At 47.5% G+C, this 15,998-nt stretch overlaps 1 protein-coding gene across 1 annotated transcript in view; it reads left to right on the top strand.

The window, feature by feature from the left end:
* The first annotated feature begins 672 nt into the window (after positions 1–672).
* The window catches only part of LOC141997698 (adenosine deaminase-like), a 38,769-nt gene continuing 23,443 nt past the window's right edge, over positions 673–15,998 (top strand). The window contains exon 1 of the mRNA XM_074970136.1: positions 673–764. Coding sequence (XP_074826237.1) covers positions 717–764 — 48 coding nt within the window. The 5' untranslated portion in view covers positions 673–716. The remainder of the gene's footprint in view (positions 765–15,998) is intronic.

Raw genomic sequence — 15,998 nt, 5'->3', positions numbered from 1 at the left:
GAAAGGAGTTTAATACACAAACAAAGCAAATAATGTGTTGGCAGCAAATGTCACAACGCTCCCGCTCTCTTGTAACTGCAATGGTGCTGGTTCCTTCTGCACAGTGGTTTGGCACCTGCACACAGGTCTCCCAGGACCGGCTACCCTCCCCGGGCTGCTGTTGTAGGTTGGGCTGCAATGGACCCCTGGTTTTCTCTCTCTTCCCTGCTTTGTGCCAGGGTGCGACGGGTCTGACAGGGTTGGCGATGGTGGCACCGTGGCCCCTGGCTGCAGGCGTCATCTCCTCTCCTTCAACCCAGCAGCCCCCAGCCTCACTCACTGCAGCCCACCTCAGGGCTTCTCCGGACAGCGGGCACCTCCGCAAAGCCTCCAGTAGGGGGCGTGGGGGGGGTTGCAGGGGAGTTGTAGGGGATCTGAGGGACCCGGGTGTCTGGGGGAGAGAGGAGGAAGCTGCTCGCCAGGGAGATTCGTGCGGGAGCCCCGGGCTGCAGAGGGGAGTGGGGTCTGGGGCAGGGCCAGGCTGCAGAGAGCAGCCAGGGGCCGGCGGATCCCAAGCAGCTGGGAGCACCAGAGCCGCGAGCTCTGTCCCGCGAAAAGGGCGCGGGCGGGTGTCCGCGAGGCGGGGCCGGCCCGAGCGCTGGGCGGGGCCGGGCTCCAAGCTCCCGGCAGCCCCGCTGTCCCGCCAGAGCGGGCTGGAGGGGAGCTGCGGCTGCAGCATGGAGCGGGGCGCGGGGCAGGGGGCGCCCGTCTTCGACCTGCCTAAGGTGAGCGAGCGGGTCAGCGCCGCCGGGCCGGGCAGCGAGCTGCGGCTCTGAGCCGGGCGCCGGCTGCCTCCCCCGTGCTGGGTGCTCCTGGGTCCGAGCCGGGGGCTGCGTCCCTTCCGTGGGCGGGCGGCTCCGCGGTGGGGCAGCCCCCCACACCCCGGCACGTGCCTGCCCCCCGGGGCAGTGGGGGTCCCTGCCTAGAGCCAGATTCGTGGCCACCACGCGAGCCGGGCCAGGCCAGCCCCGAACCCCTGGGGCTGGTGGGCGGCGCGAGCCCACCTAGGTCTCCCGGGGACACGCGGAACGCGGGGAGACCCAGCTGTTCCTCTCCCGTCAGAGGCGCCTGCACCGCACGGGAAGGGCCATTGCGCGGAGCCGGGCTTGTATTTATCTGGAGTGGCTTTGCAGAATCTATCGCCACCCATTTTGCTGGTAAGCGTTTGTGTTCTGCTGCTTCCACTTTCTTTCTTGCTCATCCTGCGGACTTATTATTTGTACTGCGGTTAGCAGCACCCACATTGGGCTAGGCGCTGTCTATGCACGCGGGAAGATGCTGTCCGGTTCTCGCCCTAAAGGGACTGTAGTAGGAAGCCTGGTCTGACAGCAGAACTGCAATACCTGTTGCTGCTGAGAGAGTCGCTGACACAGCACTGACACCGTGTAACGGCAAGTGTTTGTAGTTTCCAGCTACAGCTGCACCAGTTGTTGCTGCCTTTTGATAGCAGTGAGCAGGGGCGGCAGGTTTGTATAATTTTTGGTGGTGCCCAGAACAGGTCCAAGTCCGGCCCCCCGGCCTTGTAAGCCAATATACTGTATATTTTTAAAAATAATGTAAAAATGTGAGGGCTCTAGGGTGGGGCTGGTGATGAGGGGTTTGGGGTGTGAGAGGGGGCTCAGGGCTGGGGCAGGGGGTTGGGATGTGGGCTCTGGCTAGGGGTGTGGGCTCTGGCCAGGGGTGCGGGCTCTGAGGTGGGACAGGGCTCAGGATGAGGAGTTTGGGGTGCAGACAGGCTGCCCCGGGGCAAGGGCTTGCGAGGAGGATTCTCCCCAGCCCTCTCCCTGCAGGCAGCAGCGAGCTCCAGGGGAGGGGCCCCCACTTCCCCCCTGCACCACTGTCACTGCACATGCTCCTAGGGCCCCTCTCAGGTACAGGAAGCCCCTTGGATGTTTTTTCAGACTGACTTCAGACAACTAAAAATCACAAAATATTGATTGTAAATTTTGCCATTTTAGAACTAATTTCCATATTGAAAAAAGGTCTAACACTGAGATTTAAACTTTCTGTTAATGTGAGCAAGCAGGAAAAGCAGGCAAGAGAGACGACTTTCTAGGAATGACCTAGAAGATTTTTTGTTGACTACCCAAGCTTACGATATACTCATTAAGCCTCCTAGTGAAATCAGTGCAGGAAAAAGGTGTCAAATTTATGGTCATGGAGCGTAAAGGACTGCGGAAGACTCTATGACGGCCTAGCTAGGGAAGAACGCTTTCTCGTGCAGATGGTTACTATCGGTCAGTGTCGGACATGAGGAACCGGTCCTCAACCGGCCCCTTGCCAGTAAAGGAGCACAACCCTGTAGTAATTATACATGAGCTGATAACGTTAAGTGTATATTAATGCCTGCTACCCGCCCCTTCATTGGACTCCGTCCCAGGCATTGCTCCGGTGCGCTGGGCTCTCCGCCTCTGTGACAGCAACTCTTGGAGTCCCCGTTGCAGGTGTGTCACTTACGTTCAATAAAGCCAATAATTCGCCGCTTTGCCGCGTTTGAGCCTCGCTTTTTCGGAGCACCCCTGCCAGGCCTCCCGGGCCTAGACCAGAACATGGAGTATGAAGTCCTGTTTATTGGGCAGACCAGGGGCACAGCATGGGAAGCAGCAGTGCCAGATTCCTCCAAGCTATCCTGCTATTGTAGCTCAATGCTGAGCTGGAATTCCCCCATTAGGATCAGAGGAGACTTCAGTCTACATGATGCATGTGGTCCTTTGCCTCCTGGTTGCTACTGCCAACAAAGGGGGAAACTAGTGGTAGTATTTTTGGGTGGATAGCTGTCTGCTTTGATCTGGATGGAGGCCACAAAATTACTGTTAGATGATCCCTTTCAGTCACTATCAGTATGAGTTCCATCAGAGCCATTGATATGTAGGTGAAATGCTGTGTATATTCTCAATTCCCTGAGTCATCCAGCCTCCCATCACCTTTACAACCACCATTTAAAACAAAGGATATTTGAGAGTGTTCTGCTTGCAGCACATTGAAAGAATAATTTACACTCTGTGTTAGATGAACATAGACCAAAAAGTTTTCTTGGTCTTATTGAATTTAGATAAATACATCTTTTGTGTAATGTGCAGTATGTTTGACATTAAACTGTTCAGAAATCAAGCATAGGGTCTAAGCTGGTCTCAGTGTGTCTCATTTAATGAAAAATAAAGGTCACGACACACACCACTTTCCTTAATAGCTTATTATTTAAAACTTAGGCTTTCTGGAGAACCTCTAGTGGCTGAGTGGTCCATTGTTAGAAAAAATCAAACTCGGAGCTTACATTTTTTTATATATATAAGCTTCAGTGACAGTGTGCTGATAATCACATGTTGATAGGATTTTGGGATATGTACTAAATATGCTCTGGCTTTGGGTTGTAGAGTGGTTTTTGTTCTCTTAGAACCCTCATTGTTGTAACAGGCTTTCTGTTTCAGATTTTTTGTATTTTTGGGGGTATGTTTTGTTCAGTTCTTTGCTGGTGACAATTTCTGTCTGCCCAAAGACATCACACAGATCACAGCTGTAAAATGTACTCTGATATTTCACTTAGCCATTTGCAGTACAAATACATCTGAAGCAAGGTCATAGGTTACACTTTACTTATACAAATCATGGTGTTCATTGTGTTTATACTTGGACAGAAAACATAAAGAAGGAGAGAGGGAAGAATAGAAAATAGATGCTTAGTTTCATATCTTTGGTCTCTTGCAGAGAACATCACCAAAGAAGCCGCCTCTTGGCTAGCTTCTGATCTCAGTTTCTGTGGTACAAACCTGGCATAAATGATATCAGAATCTGGTTCTCTCTTTGAATCTTCGACTCGCTTCAATCTTTGGTTTACTTTGGTTGCTGCTGGTAGGGCAGAATTCAGCTTTCAACAGGCACTTCATCCAAATGGGTGGCAGCTAATTCTCAATCTGTGGTTAGTTATCCTCAACTGAAAGGAGGAAGAAAGAGAGTGGATGTGAGACATCACATTGTTGAGCGATCTTCCTGGTTTTTCTGCAGGGTGAGAGGTTAAGTAAAAGATAAACATCTGCACAGCTCATTAAAATTTCAAACAGCTGAAAATGCCTCTATTCTTTCAGTTCCTCAGAAGTCAGAAATCATAGAAATGTAGGACTGGAAGGGAGCTCAAGAGGTGTAGTCCAGTCCCTTAACCTGAGGCAGGACCGACTATACGCACCCATTGCAGAGGTTTATCAACATGTTCTTAAAAACCACCAGTGATGGTGATTCAACAACCTCCCTTGGAAGCCTATTCCAGTATTTAATTATCCGTATAGTTAGAAAGCTTTTCCTAATATCTACCCTAAATCTCCTTTGGTTCAGGTTAAACCGATTACTTCTTGTCCTACTTTCAGAGGACATGGAGGACAATGGATCACTGATCTCTTTATAACGGCCCTTAACAGGTTTGAAGACTGTTATCAGGTGTGTGTGTCTCTCCCCCCCCCCTTCTTCTTTTCTCAATACTAAACATGCCCAATTTTTTTAACCTTTCCTCATAAGTCAGGCTTTCTAAATCTTTTGTCATTTTTGTTGCTCTCCTGTCGACACTCTCCGATTTGTCCATGTCTTTCTTAAAATTGGTGTCTAAAACTGGACACGCTACTCAACTGAGGCCTCGCCAGTGCCGAATAGAGCAGGCCAATTATCTCCGATATTTTACATGCGACACTCCTGGTAATACGCCCCAGAATTCTATTAGCCTTTTTTGCAACGGCATCACATATCTCGTATTCAATTTGCGATCCATTATAATCTCCAGATCCTTTTCAGCACTTGATCAGTTGTTATTCTCCATTTGATTTTTTCCTCCCTAAGTGTGGTGCTTTGCGCTTGCCTTTATCGAATTTCATCTTTTTGATTTCAGATCAGTTCTCCAGTTTTTCAAGGTCATTTTGAATTCGAATCCTGCCTTCTAGTTTCCCTGCCATCTTGGTGTCATCCGCAAATTTTATAAGGCTACTCTTCACTCTGTTATCCAAGTCATTAATAAAAATGTTGAATAGTACCAGACCTAATACAGACCCCTGCAGGAACTACTTTTTGAGTACTGTTTTTCAATCAGTTGTGCACCCATATTATAGTAGTTTCATCTAGACCACATTTCCCTAGTTTGTTGATGAGAGTAACATGTGGAACTATGTCAAAAGCCTTACTAAAATCAAGATCTATCACATCTGCTGCTTCCTCCCATCCACTAGGCCTGTAATCCTGTGAAAGAAGGTGTCAAGGTTCCTTCCCCACTCTGAACTCTAGAGTACAGATGTGGGGACCTGCATGAAAGACCCCCTAAGCTTATTCTTACCAGCTTAGGTTAAACGCTGCCACCACCAAAGTGTTACACAAAGAACAGGGGAAGTGCCCACTTGGAAACATCTCCCCCCCTGCCCCCCCCCCCCAAATATCCCCCCAAGCATTACACCCTCTTTCCTGGGGAAGGCTTGATTAAAAATCCTCACCAATTTGCATAGGTGAACACAGACCCAAACCCTTGGATCTTAAGAACAATGAGAAGCAATCAGATTCTTAAAAGAAGAATTTTAATTAAAGAAAAAGTAAAAGAAACATCTCTGTAAAATCAGGATGGAAAATACCTTACAGGGTAATCAGATTCAAAACATAGAGAATCCCTCTAGGCAAAACCTTAAGTTACAAAAAGGTACAAAAACAGGAATATACATTCCATTCAGCACAACTTATTTTATCAGCCATTTAAACAAAACAGAATCTAATGCATATCTAGCTAGATTACTTACTGACTTTTTACAGGAGTTCTGATCTGCATTCCTGCTCTGGTCCCGGCAAAAGCATCATACAGACAGAGAGAGCCCTTTGTTGTCGTCCCCTCCCCCCCTGCTTTGAAAGTATCTTGTCTCCTCATTGGTCATTTTGGTCAGGTGCTTAGCTTCTTAACCCTTTACAAGTGAAAGGAGTTTTCCTCTGGCCAGGAGGGATTTAAAGGTGTTTACCCTTCCCTTTATATTTATGACAGAAGGAAATTAGTTTGGTCTGGCATGATTTGTTTTTGATAAATCTATGGTGGTCATTATTTATCATCTCATTATCCTCTAGATGCTTGTAAGGTTCATGTTCTTTCATTCTGAGTTTTTTCTCCTCTGAGCTTGAGCTGACATCAGAAAAATACAGCTACTTAGAAAAGTCTGTACACAGGTATTCTTATGCATGTTTTATTCCAGTAATATGTGTGCCATCTCCGGTGGGAGATGCCTCTTTACAGTCATGCCATCAAACCCCAGCCATCCTTAGACATTAGACACCAAATCCTCCTTGGAGTTACAATGATGGAACTCCAGAGAATCAGTACATTTCGTCAGTGCCATTAAGAGCAGAAATTGACCCACAGTGATTACTTTAATTTTTTGCCATCTGAAGCATAAATGACTGCTTCTCTCATTTATGCATCTCACTGACTGTTAAAATAGTGGAGTAGCAGGAGCCGGTAAAGACAAGATATGATCCAGGGGAAAAAATGCTGTGTAATTTGGAATCTGATAGGTAGCCAAGTCATGCTTTGCATAACTTTTCCAGATCCTGAATCCGTTAGTGAACCCAGATTGCCTCTTCTCAGTTGTAGCACCGTTTGGTGCCAAGAACTATCATCTTATTTCATAGAGACATTCGCTGATCACTTGGCTGGCTTCATGGGCCACCAAGAACAAGCTAAGCACAGGTCAGGACCAGAAACATAATGCCCTTTTTTCAGGAATTCAGCCTATTCACGTAAGACATAATAAGAAGCATAGAAAGCACCTGTGACTCTGACCCCTTCTCTTTCTGGATTCTAAAAGAGTACAGAACATCTGAGACTCCTCTGAGCAGATAAGGTCAACCCCTGTTTTGACAAGAAGGATCTGTCACTCGGTCTGAAACATGCAATAGACAATACCGAAGAAACTATCTTTTGACCATTGAGACTGTACTAACAACTGCTTGGATGTCTAACCTGTTTTTCCTAAGCAAGCTAATTGAGAAGCTAGAAAAAAGCAGTCTGTAAAACTACTAGTATTCTGGATTCCTCTGTCAGGTTACAGTCTAGGATGTGGTATGGATACAGCCCTTGTTGCTTTAGTGGATGACTTTCTCCTGTTACTCAGAGTCCTTGGGAGGGGACAGATACTACCTATAGTAGAAAAATAGAATTTCTGGCCCAGTGTCTTAGTAGAAAAATGTTGTCCCTTGCTGTCAACATTATGACCAGCATAAGTACTCTGACAAGGACCTCATTTCATGAGTTGTCTCTAATTAGTGTCAAGGTGCCCTCTTTTCATCATAGCTCTTATAACTTCCCTGAGACATAAGGCGTGACTAGTTCCTAACTGACAGCATGCATCTGAACCAGCTGAGCAAGGTGCTTCTGAGAGCAGGAATCTCTGCACTTTCAGTACTTTGTCCATTCAAAAGAACAGCGGTAGCAGACAGAACAGTGGGATGAGAACATAGGCTGGCGTGCGACATGCATATGCTGTCCAACAGACTGTGTAGCATTGCTGTTGAGTTATCAAACCCTAATAAATCCCAGGAACTTCTAATGTAGGGCAGGTGTTACTCCGAACCCTCCAAGGTTCAATGTGTGTGATGGGCCTTTTTTTAATGGTGACATACGCCCAACACGAAGTAACAGAGGAGAGATGAGAAAGCAATATGTGGTGTCTGTCTAACAACAGCATTTTCTGTAACCTTGCTGTAAAGATCTCACATTTCTAATACCGATGACTTACATTAAAAACCCCTAACAGGAAGCTTTCTTCTAGAGACTACATCTAGATGCCATTTCCACAACCATTTCACCATTGTCTTAGTATTAGGGAGTTTTGGGTGAGCTTCCATTTATAAATAGTAGTATCCAAACAAGATGACTGTTTTCTCCCTGTGTGTGTGTGTGATATGCTAAAGAGTGGAATTGCTTTTTGGGAATGGAATTGACAGTTTAATGCTAGATATTGCACATGCTCAGTCACTGCCCAGGAAGCAACAGGCTGCAAGCTGGATGGGTATTTTCTATGACAGAAAGATTTTTGTGACTTCCCAGAATTTTCTCATTTGCTGAAAGACTTTTGACATAGGGACAAAGTACAGTTTACTGGGAAAAAACCAAGAATGGGTGGATGATGCTATCATGCAGCGTCAAACTTTGATTTCGCTTTTCAGATCACTACCTTGGCTTCAGACAGTGGATATTCACGTGTACAGGTCCTCCTTCCTCCTACCACATGCTGAGTTTTGATCTTTCTTAATTTTTTTTACTTGAAGTTTTCAAAGTTATTCAGTAACTGAATGAGTCAACGGATACAGCATGCAATGACTGTAGTTTCCAGTTATTGTTCATGTTAATATATGGTGGTTTAGAAAATGCTGATGATGTGCTGATACATACACCTGAGCAAAGTGACTGATGATTAAAGGCCTTTTTAATTATTAAACAGTCATTGACTGGGTTATCCATTAATACCCACCTCAATTGATCAGCATAATGGGTGGAGTTGTGTGCTCATTAATACAAATTATTTGGATCCTTAGGTTTTGATCAAATCAACCACTGATTGAATTTAGGAAACCCTGAAAGTCAAATTGTTAGGGGAAAGGTTGACAGTGCCTCATTCCCATTTCATTTACACAGTTAGTAAAAATCAGTATTAGAGTAATAGATCTTAAGGCTAGAAGGGACCACTAGATCATTTACTCCAGCCTCCTTCATAGATATCACAGGCCACCAGCACCTGCACACCAAACCCAACAACCAACGTTAGATCAAAGCATTGTAGCCCGGAAGAGAGACTACTATTATATGCCACAGGCATGGGTGGCAGGTGAACCCCACTTTGGGGAGGCTAGCCTGCCAGCCCTGCCCCTTCCACCCAAGGCCCTGCACACTGGAGCCCCAAAACCCCCATCCCACCCCATAAAAGGAGAAGCCCTGACTCTGAGGGGGCCCCCATGACTGGAGGAGCCACGGCCGGCCTGCCCGCCCCAGCCACATTGGGCCAAGCTGCCACCCCCCCGCCATCTCCCCTCCAGCCACCAGGCATCCTCTGCCAGAGTCAGGCCTGCCCCAGCTCCGGGCCAAGCTGCTGGTCTCCCTGAGCACTGGGCCGAGCTGCTGGCCCCCAAGTGCCTGCCGGGCCGAGCTGCCCCCACGCGCCCCCCAGAGTTGGGCCAAGGCCAAGCTGCTGGCCCCTTAGTGCTATCTCCTTGGGTCCCTGAAGTGCACCCCAGCCAAGCTGCTGACCCCAGCACCTGGCTGAGCCTCCTCAGTCTGCCGGCTGCTGGCTCTCCACATCCCTCCTCACTCCCCTGTCTGGAGGACGAGGGACATGGTGAGCAGTGGGGACCTGTATGGGGGTGGGGTGTAGAGTGGAGGAGGCGGTGGGGGTCTCGAGGAAGGGCCGGGGCCACAGCGGCCCAGGTGTCCAGCGGCGGGTCGGCGGCAGCCTTGCCTTCCCTGGCCTATTATACCTGCCACCCATGGCCACAGGCAGACAAGAGGAGGGGCTGAGGCCTCTGCAGTGGCAGGGAAATTAAGTGAGATATACCAAGATAATCCTGACAAGTGACCTGCACCCATATGATACAGAGGAAGGCGAACCCCCGCACCACAGTCAGTGCCTGTTGGACGTGGGGGGGGAACGCCTTCCAGACTACACATGTGGTGATCAGTTAGACCCTGAGCGTGTGAGCAAGATCCAAGCAGCTAAGCATCTCTGAGAGAGACTGCTTGGTGCCACCTGAAAGCCCTGACCCACTCTGTCCAATGTCCCATTCCAGTTGTGGCCATCCTTGACGCTTCTAAGGAGGGAGATTTGAAGCCCACCCACCACCCCAGAATACACTTGGAATCCTTTCCTGACCCCTGCAGCTGGCCAGCTGAAACCCTGGAGCATGAGCATTTAGCGATATAAACTGGAAGTGAGCCCCAGGGCTGTTAAGCCCTGCTTCCTACCATCACAAGCAATCCCGTCATACAGTCACACTTATAAATTTGTCCAGCTCTCTCTCAAAACTAATTAAGTTGTTTGCCCCCACCATTCCTATTGGGACATTGTTCCAGAACCTCATCCCTCTGATTAGAAACCATCCTCTACTTTCCAGCCTGACTTTGTTCATGGCCAGTTCATATCCATTTGTTCTTGTGCCGACGCTATTCTTTAGCTTAAATAGCTCTTCACCCTCCCAGGTATTTACCCTCCTACATATTAACTTCCATGGACCTTTCCCTAACTTTGGTGTAAGTGAAAAGGAAAATCAGGCCTTAAAACAGAATGAGTAAACACTCTGTGTCACCTGGCTCAAAGGCTGCTTTTCTGGGTCACCGTATCTGATGGCCTTTTTTTAAAAGCCATCTGTGAATTTACTGATTATGTAAGTGAAGGGCAAATGGCCCTGTTGAGAGCCAGGTATGCTGGGTACCTGCACTTTCTGTGCACGCTTACCCCTCTTGACCTTCAGTATTGCCTCAGCTAGTCCAGTCTTCTCAACAAGGCTTGAATATTGTGACAGTTTGCAAAGTGGATTTTTGACATGGACCAACCAGGTGATGATCAACAAGCTCACTCTCAGCTAGGGCACAAATAGGATTTGAAGCCAGATCTCCAGAAGGGAAGCAAGTGCACATCATGTCCCATCTACCCAGCCATCTTTAAAGATGGCTTGAAGAACATGTTGCTGGTCGCAATACTGATGAAGACCCATGGACTGAGCAATAGGTCATCATTTGTCAAGCAGCCCTGAAAGAGTTAACACTCAAAGGAATTCAAGAGACAGCTTTATCTGATTTGGCCCACTGTGGAGTTAGTTTTATAAACCAACAAGCACAGTCATCCCTTCCATTGTCCTCTGCCAGTGCAGATGTAGCCTGCTTCTAGCCAAGGGAGGCTTAGCCTATTTGGCAGTACTATGTGAGGGCACCAGCTGGAGGGGTCTTTCAGGGGGAACATTGCGCAACAGGCAAAACCCTGACCGAGAGTTAGTTGATCTGCAGCACATTTATAACTTAGTCCAAACTGCAAGGCCTTACTAGTACTATATCATTTTGTATATACTATAGCTGTTTCCTCTGTCCTGTCATGCAGGGCAATGTATTTGAGAGCATAGCCTCTTCCATCTCTCACTGTTCTGGCCCCTCTAAGGGTATAATATAAATGTTCCTTAGTTCTCTGCTTGCTTTAGCTTATTTGCACTTCTCTGTGTAGAGATGTGGTTCAGTGAAAGCTGATTTATCTAAGTCCTTAGTTGTTGGAGAACTCATTGATCTAAAATAAGGTCATGTCCTTTGCATACGTTGATGATTTTCCCAAACATGCCTAGTCTACTGAGGACCAGTGTGCCAGCCAGAATGACCGTGGTTAATCGTGTCACACCAGGCATCATGTAGCGAAGTTCCCAGATCTGGCTCAATCCTGTGAATCCACCAATCTCTGGAGTGGCCCTGCAGGTGGCGCCAGGTGGGGTCAGCGTGCACCCCTTTGCCCTTCAATGGAAAGTTTGAAGTAGTACCTGATAAGGGCCCCGCTCAGAGTAATGAGCGAGAGCCAACGATGGACCAGTGGATGAGGGCCAAGTTCCCCAGCAGTGGTGAAGCTGGATGAGACATCACTGGATGTTTGAACTGCATAGGGTAGAAGAAGAGCTAGATCTTTGTAACAGTCATCCACGTCCTCAAGAACCAATAGCACCTGGCAGAAGAGTTTCTGGGAAAGGGAATGGTGTTCCCCAGTCCCAAGGAGGCAGAGTGAAACAAAGAGTCGATCAGCCATGATAAACAATGCAAAAAGTTCTGTGCTTATCCAGTTCCCTACTTGTCCATTTCATTTGGATAGACAAGGCTTTTGTCAGATTTTGCTTGTTCCTTGTAGCCCAGGGAATCTGAGGGTGCTGGGCATTTTCCTTGCAAGCTGTACGCTACTTTGCTCAGATGCGCCTCACCCAACTTTATTATCCCTGTTTTATTGCAAGCTATTTGAGGTGGAGAGAACCCTCTCCCGGAGACATGGAGTGGAACCTTGTTACTTTCCTGCTGCAGTTTACCAGTGTCTTGTTTACAATAGCAACAGAGGGTAGAGGCAGATGGCCCACAATTTAAAGGAAGCTACTTAATGTTGCTGTCACTTGTGGGTCGCTTTTGCAGGAAATGTTTGAGATGAGCTAGGAACTTGTAGATGCACGTTGCTAGGATTTTGTACATGGCACAATGTGGAATAAAGATGGATAGTGAGCCTCAAGCCTATAATTCCATCAAAGGGTTGTGTGGCCACCAAAACCCCCAAGGAGTGACACCTCTGTGAAGACTCAATAATTGAATGGAATTGGAGCCCAATAATTCAAAACTTGCCAGGTTTTTACATTTCTGAGGAGGATGGATCCAGGACCTGTATCACTTTGTGCTCTGCATGGTCTACAGCTCCCTCCTGCTGCTGCACTTTCTTCCATCCACATCCTTCACTACTGTCCCTCTTGCTAACTTCTTCCACCTTGACTCCCATCCCTCCTTCCCTGCTGCTACCTCTCTCCTTCTATTGCTTCCCTTGTCCTCTGCGCCCCATCTTCCCCCACAGCTGATTCCATTCTGGGTCCCACTCTGTCCTAATTACTAGAACCGTATAATTCTGGTATGGGTAAAAATCTCATGCCTGTGAAAGACAAGGTCAAAACCTGGTCAGTCTGGGTTCTTGTGTTTGCATCCATCTCCACAGAAACTGAATGCCGCCCTAGAATAAAAAACAGGTAACTAGATCCAGTCCCATTCAGGGATTTGCAAATCGGGGCAGAGAGAAAAGCATTGCCTGTAATCCTGAGGCCACTGCTAAAGATGAGCAGTTCCACCCTTCCCTTACATAGGGTCATAATTAAGGCTGCGAGTCTGTCACAGAGGTCATGGAATTCACGGATTCCATGACTTTCCGTGACTTCTGCAGCGGCCGGTGCGGCTGGCTCTGGGACTCCCCGAGCACTCGGGCAGCCCCTGGGCCAGCAGCAGCAGTTTGGGTGTGGGAGGGGGCTTGGCCCAAGGCTGGGGCAGGAGGTTGGGGTGTGGGGTGGCGCTTACGTCGGGGGGGGGGCTCCCTGTAACTGGCTGGCATGTCCCTGCAGCTCCTAGATGGAAGGGCCTAGGGGCTGTGCACGCTTCCCCTGCCTGCAGGCACTGCCCCCATACCTCCCATTGGCTGCGGTTCCTGGCCAATGGGAGCTGTGGAACCAGTGCTCATGGTGGGAGCAGCACGCGGAGTCCCCCTGACCTTCCCTCCCACTAGGAGCTGCAGGGACATGCTGGCTGCTTCGGGGAAGCTGCGCAGAGCTGGGTAGGGAGCCCACCTCCTCCTACGCTCCCCAGCACCATCAGGGGTCCTAGGCTGTGCACCACCCCCCTTCTTCCTGAGCACCAGCAGGGGTCACGGGCCACTGCCTCCCTGGAGCACCCCCAGCCCAAGTTTTAGTTAGGGGTATATAGTACAATTCATGGACCAGTCACAGGCCATGAATTTTTGTTTACTGCTTGCGACCTGTCCATGACTTTTACTAAAAATACCTGTGACTAAAATGACAGGTTTCAGAGTAACAGCCGTGTTAGTCTGTATTCGTAAAAAGAAAAAAGAAAAGAAGTACTTGTGGCACCTTAGAGACTAACCAGTTTATTTGAGCATGAGCTTTCGTGAGCTACAGCTCACTTCATCGGATGCATAGCATATCGTGGAAACTGCAGAAGACATTATATACACACAGAGACCATGAAACAAAACTTCCTCCCACCCCACTGTCCTGCTCGTAACAGCTTATCTAAAGTGATCATCAAGGAGGGCCATTTCCAGCACAAATCCAGGTTTTCTCACCCTCCCCCCCCCCCCCCCCCCGACACACATACAAACTCACTCTCCTGCTGGTAATAGCCCATCCCTCTTTGAAACCTCTCTTTATAATGCGCATGATAATCAAGGTGGGTCATTTCCAGCACTAATCCAGGTTTTCTCACCACCCCACCCCCCCCCACACACCCCCCTCCAAAAACCACACACACAAACTCACTCTCCTGCTGGCAATAGCTCATCTTACAATGTGCACAGCAATAATCCAAGTTTAACCAGAACGTCTTGGGGGGGGTTTGTAGGAAAAAAACAAGGGGAGATAGGCTACCTTGCATAATGACTTAGCCACTCCCAGTCTCTATTCAAGCCCAAATTAATAGTATCCAATTTGCAAATGAATTCCAATTCAGCAGTTTCTCGCTGGAGTCTGGAAAACCTGGATTTGTGCTGGAAATGGCCCTCCTTGATGATCACTTTAGATAAGCTGTTACCAGCAGGAGAGTGGGGTGGGAGGAAGTTTTGTTTCATGGTCTCTGTGTGTATATAATGTCTTCTGCAGTTTCCACGATATGCTATGCATCCGATGAAGTGAGCTGTAGCTCACGAAAGCTCATGCTCAAATAAACTGGTTAGTCTCTAAGGTGCCACAAGTACTTCTTTTCTTTTTTCTTTTTTCTGTAACTAAAATGTAGCCTTAATCATGATGTAGAATGCTTTGTACTTGGCCGCAGTTATCATATCCATGACATCTAGGCTTGATGATTATAACTGAAAGCTGCAGTTGGTTTTGAATGGAGCAGTCTGTTTGTCCAGCATCTCAGGCCATCAAGAGTCTATCATTCCACTGTTTTTGCTGTCTGCCCTGGCTCCTGTTGTAAGACTGGCTCAAATTCCAGGTTTTAGTCTCACTCAAAGCTCTCCATGTGACCGTGGCTTGCTGCAATGGCATGTTCCAATGGAACTGTGGACCTTGCATCAGACTCATGTGCAGGTAGGGTAGCCACCTCTGTGGTTGGAAAGAAAATGGGACATCCGGGATGCTCCTTAGCCCACAAAACTGGACAGCTGGCAGTGCGTACCGAGCACTCTTAGAGATTTCCCAGGACAGCTACCTCGAAAAAGGGACGATCTTGGGAAAACCTGGATGGGTGGCAACCCCTATATGCAGGAGATAGCTTTCTCAGTGACTGGCCCAAAAGTCTGGAACTCCTGAAAGACAGCAGGATGGGCATGAGCAGAGCAAACTCCAAAACCCACTACTTTAACACAGAGTAGCAGGAATTACCAAATCGGACTGGTAGTCCAGCTAGTTCAGTTCTTGTTTTTTACTTTGCTCAGTAGCAACTGTGTCAGAGGTAAACCCTGAAGGGGACCATTAAGGAATGATTAAGGAATAACGTGTCAGTAGGGGTAGTTTGTTTCTAACCCCTGTCAGTTATTGGTTGGCGTATGCTCTGATGCCAAGAGGATTTATACCTCTTCCTTTTTTTTTTAATAGTATTTAATGTAACTGTGGGTATTCTCATTATCAACATAAATGTCCAGTCTTTTACTGAATCCTATTAAGTTCCTGAGTTCAATATCCTGTAGCAGTGAGTTCGACAGGTTAAATTTGCATTGTATTACATTTTTTTTTATTCTCAGTCTTAAATTTATTGCCTTTAAAATTTCTTTGAATGTCCTCATCTCTCCTATTAATAACAAGCAGACAGGTGTGCCTCATTTACCTCCTCTGTCCCATTCATTACTTTGTCTTTCTTAATTCATACTTTTCTCTAAACTGAACAGTCCAGATCTCTTAAGTGTCTATTCATAGGATAGTCTCTTTGTTTCAAGGTAGGTACATTGCAATCCATGCAGTTGTCAGAAAGACTTGGACACAATAGACATGTAATAACCAAGGTCTTGTGCTCTTCATACTATGACTATCCTCACTCATCTCTCCGCTGAATGCCTGTTGTGATTTTAAAAAATGTTTCATTTGGTCTGGATAACGTTTTAAAAACAACTGAGGGGCGTTTTCTCCTTGAGATTGCAGAGAATTATGTGCACAGCTCCCCTTAGTGCAAGTCAACAAGATGAGAAATTTCCCTTAACGGCTTAGTAATGTGGCAAAAACTTCAATAAAATGAATCTGTTCAA

This window comes from Natator depressus, chromosome 13 (assembly GCF_965152275.1).
Source record: "Natator depressus isolate rNatDep1 chromosome 13, rNatDep2.hap1, whole genome shotgun sequence".
Classification (NCBI taxonomy): Eukaryota; Metazoa; Chordata; order Testudines; family Cheloniidae; genus Natator; species Natator depressus.
The sequence above is the reverse complement of the archived record's forward strand: the minus strand, read 5'-3'. Positions and strand labels throughout refer to the sequence as shown.